Here is a 12,462-nt window from a genome sequence, read left to right on the forward strand (position 1 = left end):
ACAGAAATATGTTTCGCTAGGTACAACAGAAAAGATGATATGTTCAGTACTTCTGTTTGGTGACCAGTTCTTGTCTTTTGTCTTGCACTCCAGTGGTGAGCTAGATCAAGTACTAACATTATTGTGTCAGTGAACAAGCAGCAACATATTTTATGTTAAGAGCCATGAGCACCATACGAAACTCAAATACATGCACTTTCTGTTTATCAGTTCCCACAATAGTTTAACTATCTCTCAAGGGTGGAATTCAAATGAAATATTAGTTACCTAAGTAATTATTACACAAGGAAAAAAAAAAAAAAAAAACACAAAACCAAACAAACAAAAAAAAAAAACACCACAACCAAAAAAACACTCCAAGTTCCTCTATCCCATGCAGTCAGTTACACGGAAAGAGGATTGTGTGCAATCTGTCAACAAAGCAATATCAGAGCCTTAAATAGATGGCCTGATTCTATACAATGCATGCAGTCATACAAGCAGTGAAAGTCTGGGCTCCCCACGAACTGACAAGATTACATTTGTAATGTGACAACTAGACGTGATCCAAAATCTCCGTACTGTCAAAAAAGCCTGTGCGATTCTTGATCAAAAGGAGTTCTTCTTAGCTAACTGCCATTGACATTATACCAGTGTTTCTGGCTTCTCCTTTTTCTTTTATTTCTTAAAACAAACAAACAACAAAGACATACGTTGTCATAACTGCTCTTTTTACAATATCATCTGCAAATTTAATTAGTGTTTTTACAGGAACAAAGAATGAAATTGAGGGAGATAATTTTTAAAATAGATTCACTGAAAAGATTATTAGTACACCTTCCTTCAAGTTAATATGCTATTTGAGACTTCAATATAGCATTCCTGCAGCTATTGTACACATTTGTACACAAAGCCCTGAAAAATAACACGGTCACATGATTTAAGATGTTGATATGACAAATTTATGTATTGTAGACAGGAATTTCCCAATTCAAAACACGGGCATGAAAGCAAGTTTGTTGTTTCTCTCTTTACTCCAAGAAGCATCTTAAGAAGGGTTTACTACCACAGCCTGCTGGGAATACAGAGCTCCAGGTTAAGTACTGTACTACCATGCACACTACTAAAGCAAGGATATGACGGCAACATAAGTCTAACTATACGACTCCTCAGCTCAAGAGACTCACTATGCCACCTGTTTCTGAATGCAAGTTGCTGTATCTGTGATGCATTTTCATACATCAACTCTGAAAACAGATGTGGTCGAAAAGAAACCCTTCCCCCTGAGCAAAGATGCACCAAAATCAGAGCAAAAGCTGACATGCTGTTATAGATCCCTCTGTTTAAAAGCCCATGCATACAAATGAAGCCTGTGGTTGCATTTTCAGAAAACAGTGCTGTTGAACATAGGAAGGAAAAAGATTCCCAATGTCATGAAGATCCCTATGGTAATTACTGAATGCAAGTAAATACGGATATGTGTTAAACATCAATTTGCATGAACAGGTAGCCTTATAACAAGGATCTCAACTTGGTGGGATGGGGGAAATGCATATAGGAAAAAAGAAAGGCTGGGGGGGGGGGGGGGGGGGGGGGGAAAAAAAGCCCAGAATTTTTTTCTCCATTTACTTGTTTAAGGTGGAGGTCACAAAAGTGTATAGGGTGAAGAGATCTACTTTGCCAAGAAATTACTTTTGTTGAGTTTTGATACTGGTACAGAGTCGGAGCCTTTTCCTTAAATATGTGTTCAAAACACAGACAGCTCAAGCCTTTCCTTTAAGGCAGTACTTGAAACTGTTTCTGCATATTATCCTAGAATAATTTGGGTTGGAAGGGGCCTTTAAAGGTCATCTAGTCTAGCCCCTCTGCAAGGAGCAGGGACATCTTCAACTAGATCTGGCTGCTCAGAGCCCTGTCCAACCTGACCTTGACTATTTCCAGGAATGGGACATCTACCACCTCTCTGGGATATTCCAGGTTTTCCTACAGTTCAGTCTACATAACACAATCACAACAGCACTTTTTCACACCTCCATACAGAAGATATATGAGAGCAGTTCTCTGATCAGCACAATTCAGCCCTGTTTGTTTCTGCTTTAGAGCTTCTTGGATTAAAGATCCTTACTTTGGTCAATGTGTAGACCTTACTGGTTTCTTGAGGAGATTGTCCATGGTCCCTGCTGAGTGTATGGAGAGACACCTACCAATACAGACACCACAGTGGCAAGCGTGTAAGAGTGCGGTCTAGGATAACAGGGGCTTCTTGATGTTATACTATAGGTCGTTAAAGATGATAGCACCTCCTCTGTGCTTCAGCTCCTATAAGGATGTCTCACATAAAACCATCCTTAACATGATGTCTATGCTAAAAGGCGCTCAGGTAGACTTGAAACTAAAGTGGGGGGTATAATCAGACATAACTAATAACTTTTCCCTGCAGTCAACTACAACACTGCTGGTATTCAACCGAAATGCTACTTGAATAACAAAGTCTCACAGCACGTCTATCCAATCACAAGTTGTACATCTGTATTCCCGGAAAATGCTGCATAGTTCTTTTCCTTATGAACAAGGAACAGATTCTACAGACAGGCCACCACCCATTTTTCAGTTTTTGAATTTTTTTACTCCTTAATGAAATAGTTGTCCTAATCTAGCAAAGCACACGTCCTGTGTTAAAGGATACAGACATAGCTGACTACAAAATAAAGAGCAGAAATAAATAATTTGTGCATTTCAGCTTTCAAATGCCATCCACTGCCTTCTGCCAATCACTTTCCTAACAGAAACAAGACCCACAGAGACACAAACCAATACCTAGTTAGGAACTGTTCGCAGAAGTGAGGAAACCAGAAATAGCCAAAGGACTGAAAATGCCAGAAAACTAAGTTCTCTAAGGAGATTTTTCAAGTAGCAATTTAGACTTAAAACATGTAGCCAACCCTGAATGCATGTTGATGTTTTTCCAGAAGTAATGATACAGTATCAACTTCATCTTGGATTTTATGAGTCTAGCTTGGTAGAAGGCTTTTCTTTCAAGAGAACAAAAATACAGTTTCAGTTTAGGAAAGTTACCAAAGCAATCTCATTTCCTTCCCTGCCTGTAGGGAACGGATAGAATAAGGACTGGGACGTGCAAGTCCTAGACTCCTACTACCTTAACTGAGAGGGTGTGCTAGAAACTTTCCACATCACGTATCACCAGCACTAAAGTTTATTCAGGCCCCCAACTGGCACCCAGTTAATGATTTTTTTTTTTTTTTTTTCCTCCCCCCTAATAAAATATAGAAAAGAAAGAGCATCCAGTTAGTTTTGCACTGGACTGAAGCAACCATCCAACACAAAGATAATTCCCTAGAGTACGGTTAATTAGCTAGCATTTGTTAACAAATTAATAATAAAATTAAAAAGACCCTACCTTCCCCCTGAAGCGTTTTAGGAAATGAGTAACATCTTATTTCGTAACATGGATGTGAGCCACTAAGTTACTTTCTAGAAAGCTACAGATAACATTAGCAACTTTTTAAGCCTAAATACCCCCAAATATGTTCCTTTGTATATGTGTATATAAACACACATGCCTGCATGTACACACACAGGTAGTTGTTCTTTGTGGGTGTAGTTTTGTTGTTTTGTTGTGGCTTTTGTGATTTCTGTTTTGTGGTTTTTGTTTGTTTGTTTGTTTGTTTTGGGGGGGTTATTTTGGGGGTTTTTTGTGTGTTTTTTTTTGTTTGTTTGTTTGTTTTTAAGAAAGAAAATACTGTATTATGGGCGACTGAAAGCAGCACAGCAGCTCAGTTAAATGCTGTGTCCAACCCTCCTCCTGTCCCTGCCCTGTGATCTGGACAACAAGCAGCAACATAAGCACTGAGCTTAGAGAAAATTTACTTTTTGGAGACAAACTGAGTAAACATACACACACGATCCTTTTGCATCGCTCATCTGAAAGCTACATATAAAAAAGAGAATATAATAAGCAGCATTTATGAAGGTTCTTTTGGTTAGCAGCAGCTGGCCACTGTCAGAGGGCAACTTCACTTTCAAAATTGACATTGCTTAAAGGATGGGCATTTTGAACTTTGCTTTCTTTCCAGTTAAAGTCTTCCTGTTAAGAAGCAAATCTCTTGACTCTCTAAAAGCAGCAGACTAAAACCCAGCTACAGGTAAGAATCAACCCTGGCCAAACACTACAAAGCACAACACAATTGCGTAAGTAAGCACGACACAAAAATTGCCATTGAGCAGCACCATAATATTTACAGTAGCCCTATGGAGAGTGCTAAGGTTCAGTTGCCACAATTACACACTGGGGTGATGTGTGATAGAATCACAGAATGGTTTGGGTTGGAAGGGACCTTAAAGATCATCTAGTTCTAACCCCCCTGCCCCGGGCAGGGCCCCCTTCCCCCAGCCCAGGGGGCTCCCAGCCCCGTCCAACCTGGCCTTGAACCCTTCCAGGGAGGGGGCACCCACAGCTGCTCTGGGCACCCTGGGCCAGCACCTCACCACCCACATAGCAAATAATTTCCTCCTCCTATCTAACCAAAATCTCCCCACTTTCCGTTTAAAACTGTTACCCCTTGTCCTATCACTACACTCCCTGATAAAGGGGGCCTACAGAAAAGGTGGGGAGTACTGGAAGGACTCCCTGGAGCCTTCTCTTCTCTGGGCTGAACAACCCCAACTCTCTCAGCCCGGCCCCCCAGGGGAGCTGCTCCAGCCCCCTGATCATCTTCGTGGCCTCCTCTGGACCTGCTCAACTAAGTCCACGTCCTTCTTATGTTGGGGGCCCCCGAGCTGGACCCAGCACTGCGGGTGGGGTCTCACAAGAGTGGAGCAGAGGGGGAGAATCCCCTCCCTCGACCTGCTGGCCACACTTCTCTTGATGCAGCCCAGGACACGGCTGGCTTTCTGGGCTGCGAGTGCACATTGCTGGCTCATAGTCAGCTTTCTATCCACTAGTACCTCCAAGTCCTTCTCTGCAAGGCTGCTCTTAATCCAGTCATCACCCAGCCTGTATTTGTGCTTGGGATTGCCTTGACCCATGTGTAGGACCTTGTACTTGGCCTTTTTGAATTTTGAGGCTTACATTGGCCCACCTCTCAAGCCTGTCAAGGTCCTTCTCAATGACATCTAGCCAAACTGAGGGGGGAAAAGGGGGTGTGAAGAAAGACTTCTCCAAGAACATTAAGATTATCTGATTATCTCAATAGATCACCTGGGAAAGGATCAGAAAAGTAAGCAAGACGGTGGTAAAAACTATATGCTAAGCTTCACATTTAACACTTCAGATAGTAACATGTAGATGCAACTCAGACATCAGAACAAAGTGAGAATAAACTGCACAGCCTGTGAGCCATTTAGCACCTACCTTGGTGAGACTCTTCACTAGATTCTGGGAATCTCATGGGGTTTCAGAATAAAAAACTGCTCTGGCATTTGAAGTAGTACACAGGGAAGTAGTGCACTTGTGGGAAGGAAGGGGGGGGGGTTCATAATTTTGTAATTAAGTAATTCAGTAAAAGCTAATTTACTGTCTTTCCCATTCCCTTACACTCATTAAAATGTCCTGCAAGGCTTCACAGATTCTAAGAAATATAAACTGTTGATAAACTATTCTGAGTCAACTCTTCAAACAAAATAGCTTACCAATCACCAATACCTTTTCTGTAGTGCAAGATCACCACATTACACCAATTTTCACACCTGACATAAAGTGCTGCTTGGGAGGTTAATCCACCAACACTTTGTGGGGAAACAGATCCTGACAGATGCAAAAATCTGTAGGTCCTAGACTAACAGAAATTTTGGAATCAATAGATTCCCATACATAATGGCTGATGCATCAGAACATTTGCCATCACTGGACTGACAAAGTTCTAGTTTTAAATCAAAGGTAGCATTCACCAGGTGCTACTGTGTCCAACAGCATCTTCAAGAAAGAGCACCCAAGTATGAAAACTTAGGTCTGTAGAACAGGCCTTAACCATTTCCCCCGCAAGGGAGGGATTTAAGAGAGCAACCTGCTCCAGAATGAACACAGACTGACCTATTTCACCACAATGCTACATGCTGGCAATCCCTAAAAAGCTTCAGCTGCCATACACCATCATGATAGTTAGAGCTGCTTTCATGAACCATGTTGACTGTGCTTTGTGGCAACTGTATCCCGTGACACAGGCAGCTTCTGCACAGGCACTGACACTAGCAGGGCACCGAGATCTACATAGGAATTCTCCCTCCAAGTGGTTTGTGAACAGAAAATGCCACAAATAAAAGTTTGGAGAAGGAACATTTTCAAAACCAGAGCTGAGTTAAAGTTACTCCCAATTAGTTTCCATTTAAGTCTTCTCAAATTGAATATTCATGTTCAGGAAAAAAAAAAAAAAAAGTTATCAAGGTTCTGATTCAGGATGGAAACTGATTTCCTTGCCTAAGCTGCCATTTCATCTGTTTCTCCCTTGACATTCTTGGTTCTCCACAGCACCAGGCTCCTGTGTGTTATCAAGTCTTTCATGATCCATTTTAGTTGACCAGCCAGAGCTGCTGCACGCTGTCACCGACCCTCTCTAGACCAGCTTCTAGAAGGAGAAGATGCAGGAGATACCCCAAGGAAGTTTTAATCAAGAACTGTGGCAATCTGGACAGCTGACTCATTAAAAAGACGTCTCTTCGTAAGGTCTGAACACTGATATTGTCAAAATGTTGTACCGTTATTTAGCTGCTCTCAAATTTGCCTGGTTCTCAGGTCTCACAATTCAGTAAAGAAGTCACTTGGGAAGAAGACAGGTGTTGAAAAGCTATGGTTATTTTGCCAAGCAGCCATTCCACCTCAACGCCACAGCTTCCTTTCATACATAAGAACATAGATTGCTCTTCCAGCTCATGTCACAAAGCCAATTTCCTTATAAAACAGAAGCCTGCGGTTCCAAAGTCCTCCTCGTGTGGATGCAAAATTGTCACAGGTAGTAACAGGGACAGCATTGTCACCTTTTCACAGTGAAAGCAGGGAGATGTCAGCTGCTCCCCCCTCTGTCAGCAGGTTCTATAGCCAGAACCTGCCCAGCCTTGTGCCCAGCTCACATGAGGTTATTCTGCACAGAACTGTTACAGAAACTGTGTGCAAAGTATGAACAGCAACTGCCCAGGCGTCTAATCAACTCAGCAACGGTTAAAGAGTGATATACCTCAGTTGATCCTTCTCATCTGCGACTGTGAATTGTATCTTATTTTGCCAGCTGCAATTGTCTTCTGCAATACATTTTAACAAAGGTCCTTGAACAAAAAAAAAAACCTAATTTTTAATAGCTTCTACAACAGGTTGTTCCTTCTGTTATTAGACATGAGGCACACATGCCTCCTCTTATTTAAAAAAAAGAGGCAAAGAACCAGATCAATGACAGAAAGGTGAATGATTTGTCCCTGAGGCAAGAAAGTGAAGGACAATAAGCACTCTTGCTAAGGTAACCGAGGACACATTTCCACTGCATAGGTGCCAGACTTACAAGAACTGCTCCACAGTCAAATGGATTTCTTGCTCCAGTAGTCTATTAGCTTCAGTCATGCTATTCAAACATGACTACTGGAACACGTCCAAAAAGAGTAACTTCAAGCTTTAACAATTAAGTCAGGACCTATTGCACACTATGATAAGTCTGAAATCTCAAGCTCTATATTTTTCTAGGTAAATAAGCTTTCAGAAATCATCTCCCTGATAGTAACATTTTAAAAGGCCTAATGAAAACTAGGAAGATAAACTTGTATTTAATAATTTACTTTTAAAAGTAGGTAAACCCCTATAGACAAAATTTGGTATGTTATAATTTTTTTTTACATGAGCATTGTGCTTGTATCCCATCTGCATGACACGATTTTTCAGAGAAGCAATTCTATTCACATATAAGCTTTATTCAGAGCAAGCTAGAGCCTGTCTTAGAAAATTAAACCTATGGAAAACCGATATTAAAAGTGTCAGGAATTATTCACCGGACTCTGTAAACAAACTAATTTATACTCAAACATCCAGGTCTCCTGTCCATCTTAAACATGACAATTATACCTTCCAATAAAGTTCTATTCAATAAGGCCTTGGACAAACAATAAATAAATAAATAAGGCTGTAGAATGTAGTTTATGTGATTAGTCACAAATGCTTAGGACAGCTGCCTGAGGTTATTACATACACAGCATATATGTGAATTTCAAAAAATGTCTAGTACTGATAAGCGTAACAATATAACAATCCATGCAACATGTCATTTCCTAGTAATAAAGGTTATCTGGTGTTTTATAAGTGGTATCTTGAGCAGGACTTATCCTTGCCCTAATATATCTCTTCAGCTTTTATATGAGAACTAATCTGGCCAAATTCCTGAGGTCTTGCAGTTTCATAGGCGATGGGAAGACTGTGTGAAAAACAGCAGCCATTTTAAAAAATAATTTGTGTTGTCTTTCTGAAATTTCACCTAAGACATTAGCAAACAGCAAGTGAGGAAACAACATTCAATAAATTCAGCAAGCAAAGGTACTCTTCTCCATCTCTAAAATGGCATACTGTACGTAGTACGACATCAGCCTACAATGCCACATACCTAACCACAGGTGCCACTCTATGAACTTCTACCCTGATATTCAGGTTGCTCTCAAAGCACACAGCAATTGGGTGCTTCCTCCAAGTGCTACACCTCCACCCAGGATCATAAACACATCCTATTTAAAAGCAACTTTTAATGGCAATTAAGCAGTTCAATTGTCAAAGGCAACAAAAGCCCCTGTAGTTTATGAAAAAAAAAAAAAAAAAAAAAAAAAGACCTCCCTTTATTCCCTTTATCAGATTTAAAATCTTTCTCCTCTTCATCACCCAAAAAGAAAGCAATGAGCAAGAGCTTCTCAAAGTTTCACAGTAATTGATGAGATACAGAAGCTGCCAGAAACCCCAGATCTATGAGCACACTAATGATGCATGGGACAAGTTACCTAAACTGAAAGGTCAAAGTTTTGGCTGTGGCATGTGGGGATTTTTTTAAATTTATTTTTATTTCCTTTTATTTTTAAACCAGTTTCTACCTATTTCTCAACCCAGGTAATGATCTGTGCTGTAAAGATTGATTTGCCACATGTAGTCTGCATTCCCAGCATCCATCCTCCACTCTGCATGGAAGAAAGAGGTGAATTAAGAATATCCTAGTTGCACCAAACCTCCTCTTCCTCACAGTTCCTATCAGGTAGTGCTGGAACAGTAAACCTCTCCTCCACTTCATCGAGGGCTGCAGAAAACTCTGTGTCCATCACATGCCTCCCCCAAAATTGTACATTAATTGAAGGAAACTTTCCTCTGAACTGACAAGGAAGCTCAGGGATGCAGCCGTGCCTTCTTATCATTGAGGTAAATACCTCTGGGCAACATGACCTTCTGTAAATGACCAGACCTCTATATACTGACCCTTTCAGCTCTGGGAACAAACTAGGATTTCCCCTTTCAGGAGGAACACAAAGAGTCTTTGATCACAACTTCCAGGTTCACCCCATTTATGCAGAAGTTATTCTGGTGATGGTATCAAGTGAGGGAAGCCCCACAACAATGAGAATATCTTTAGCTTAAAGCTTCCGACTCCTTCAACTCTTCCGAAAGCAGAGCTTATTTGGCCATAGGTGAAAGGAACTGCAAAATCTGTTTGGGAAGTGGTGTTTTTCCCCTTTCCTTTTGACAATCTTCATGCATATTTTGGACGTGAGAGAGGTGTATTCTTTGGCAGTTGCCTTCTGGACTCCCAGAGAACCGAGCAGACCACAGGACCATCTGCCTCCCTCCACCCTCAAACCCTCAACAACAACGACAGGGGGGAAAAAAAAAAAAAAAAAGAAAAAAAAAAAAAAAAAGGAGTGGGGAATATAGCGATCCTATATAGTTGCCCAATGCTATGAGGGGAAGGCACATATCCTATGTAGTTGCCTAAATACTATGAAGGCAACACATATACAAGACAGCTAAAAGTTAGAGAAAGCTTAAAACTAGCTGGCAGGAAGGCAAACTTTCTGTACTTGCCATTGGTTTGCCTGACACCAGCTGACTGTTCCAGTAGTCCTTCACACCAGCAGCAAAGCAGCTGAAATTCATCCCCGATGCAACTCCAGCGAGACTAATAGGTTTCCACAAGAATGAATCAGGCCCTGTATATCTAAACCCAAACCCACTAAAGTTTCACTGAAGCGAAATTGCAGGAGTACAATCTATGGATAACAGCTGGAGAACATTAACCCTCCCTCCCTTTTCCTGGGGTTAATTTTTTTTTTTTTTTTTCTGTTCAGACAGGAAGCAGTCATATAGCATACTGCATAATATAAGGATCCTGGGATATGAAGACAAGTAAAAAAGGATTACAAAGAGCGCTCCAAAAGTTTTTAGCAAAGTTACTCTCCCGTAATCCCTGAGCTACCTCCACGTTTTCAGCCACGCCGCTGCCCCTACATCATGAATCGAAACAGCAGTTACCGCCCATTAAAAGCAAAAGAAGGAAAAAAAAAAAAAAATAACGTAATTAAGAGTATTTTAAGGGTCTCGTAGCGCAGCAGGAGGCCGAGGGGCCGTGTCCTGGTTCCCGCTGGGGAAGCGGGGGGTCCCCCGCCGCGGCGCCTCTCGCCCGGGCCCCCCCCCCCTTCCCCGGGCCCCCCCCCCCCCCCCCCCCACCCCAGCACCCCTCTTTTCCCCTCCCCGACTCACCCTCGCTGCCGTACTGTTTGCCATTGTTCGCGCCCATCCTGCCGGCTTCATGCTCGCCGCCGCCTCCTCACGCCGCCGCCGCGCAGCATCTCGACCCCGCGGTGGGACGGAGGGGGGACCGGGGGGTGTGGTGAAGGGTTGGGAAGGAGACACCCTCTTTCCCACCCCCCCCCCCCCCTTCCCCAGCCCCCCCCCCCCCCCCCCCCCCCCCACTCCTCCCTCCCCGCCCCAAAGAGTTTTCACGGCGACATGTCCGAAACAGCCTTAACAACTTCCTCCGCTTCTTCTCGGGTGGACGACACCCTCCCTTTCCCCCCCTCTTAAAAAAAAAATAAAAGAGAGGGAAAGAATAAAAAATGCGATGTATCGGGGAGCCTTCCCCGCCCCGCTTTCCGGGGGGGGGGGGGTGGGGGGGTGTCAGGGCAGGGGGAGGCGGCTGCAGTTATAATCCACAAGCAGGACGGGCGGGACGACCCCCCGGGCGCAGGCTCCGCGGCCGGCGCGGGGGGCTCCTCCGGTATTTCAGCGCCGCTCCTCCTCCTCCTCCTCCTCCTCCTCCTCCTCCTCCTCCTCCTCCTCCTCCTCCTCCTCCTCCTCCTCCTCCTCCTGCCACTTGTTGCCCGGGGAGGGAGGAAAGGTTGAACCGACGACGACTTTTGTTAGCAGCAGGCGCCTCCTCCCGGCGCCCCAGCACCGCCGGGCCGGGAGGAGGGATGAAGGGAGGGATGAAGGACCGAGCCGAGAGCCGGCCCCGGCCTTTAAAGACACAGAGTCCGACACGACGGCTCCCCCCCCCCTCCCCACCCCACACCCCCCACCCGGCGTCGCGCCCGGCCGTGGGCCGCCCCCGCCGCCCGGCCTGCCCGCCCTCCTCCGTGAAGGGTCCGGCCCCCCCCCCGTGCCCCGACGGGAGGGTCGCGGGGTGTCGTCGTGGTGTGTGTGTGTGTCCCCCCCCCCCGGGGCCGCCCGGCTGAGCCCCGAAAGCCGCGGCGGAGCGGGGTGCGCAGCGCAGCTCGCAGGGGACCCGCTGCTGGGGGGGAGGTAAAGGGGTATGGGGGGGGGGGCGGACTGGAAGCTCTTTGCCCCCGTGTCCTTCAGAGATCGGGCACCTTCCGACCCCGTGCAGGTCTCAGAAGTTGCCGGAAAGTCACGGCGTGGACGAGGAGGCGACACCGGCCGCCTGTTTGTTTGCCTGTCGTTCCCGGCTCCGCCGGAGTTCGAGCTGTTTTCTCCTGTGCAAACAGTCTCCCCCACAAACACTCCGCTTCAGTGAATCATTCCTGCCCTTTGTCACCACGTAGAATAAAAAAAACAAAAAAAAACAAAAAAAAAAAAAACAAAAACAAAACAAAAAAAAAAACAAAAAAAAAAAAAAACAAAAAAAAACAAACAAAAAAAAACAAAACAAAACAAAACAAAAAACAAAACAAAACAAAAAAAAAACTGTTTAAACAACCCCAAATTAGTTCTTCAAGTATCCTACAGGGCTGGTGCTTTGAGATGAGATGCTTCTATTTAATTCATTTTTTTAAAAAAAAAAAACAGCTTCTCTTTCTTTCAGTGTAAAAGACAGACTCTTTAACTCTCAAGACCCTGGGGTTTGTTGGGAAATCAGAAGCAATATACATCCATTCAGCTCAAACATTAAGGCCGATATTACAAACTACAACAGGGACTCACCTACCATTACCAATGTCCTCTAACAGAACGTTACGTCCCCGAAATGGTGAAGCATGCTCGGTGGCGTAAGGGACAGCACTGAT

General features: G+C 44.0%; 1 protein-coding gene across 1 annotated transcript in view; it reads right to left on the reverse strand.

Moving 5' to 3' along the window:
- FBXL7 (F-box and leucine rich repeat protein 7) overlaps positions 1–10,861 on the reverse strand; it is a 193,625-nt gene extending 182,764 nt beyond the window's left edge. Inside the window, exon 1 of the mRNA XM_032991998.2 lies at positions 10,700–10,861. Coding sequence (XP_032847889.2) covers positions 10,700–10,736 — 37 coding nt within the window. The 5' untranslated portion in view covers positions 10,737–10,861. The remainder of the gene's footprint in view (positions 1–10,699) is intronic.
- Positions 10,862–12,462: the final 1,601 nt, after the last annotated feature.

Source organism: Tyto alba, unplaced genomic scaffold (genome assembly GCF_018691265.1).
Source record: "Tyto alba isolate M040663 unplaced genomic scaffold, T.alba_DEE_v4.0 Super-Scaffold_48, whole genome shotgun sequence".
NCBI lineage: Eukaryota > Metazoa > Chordata > Aves > Strigiformes > Tytonidae > Tyto > Tyto alba.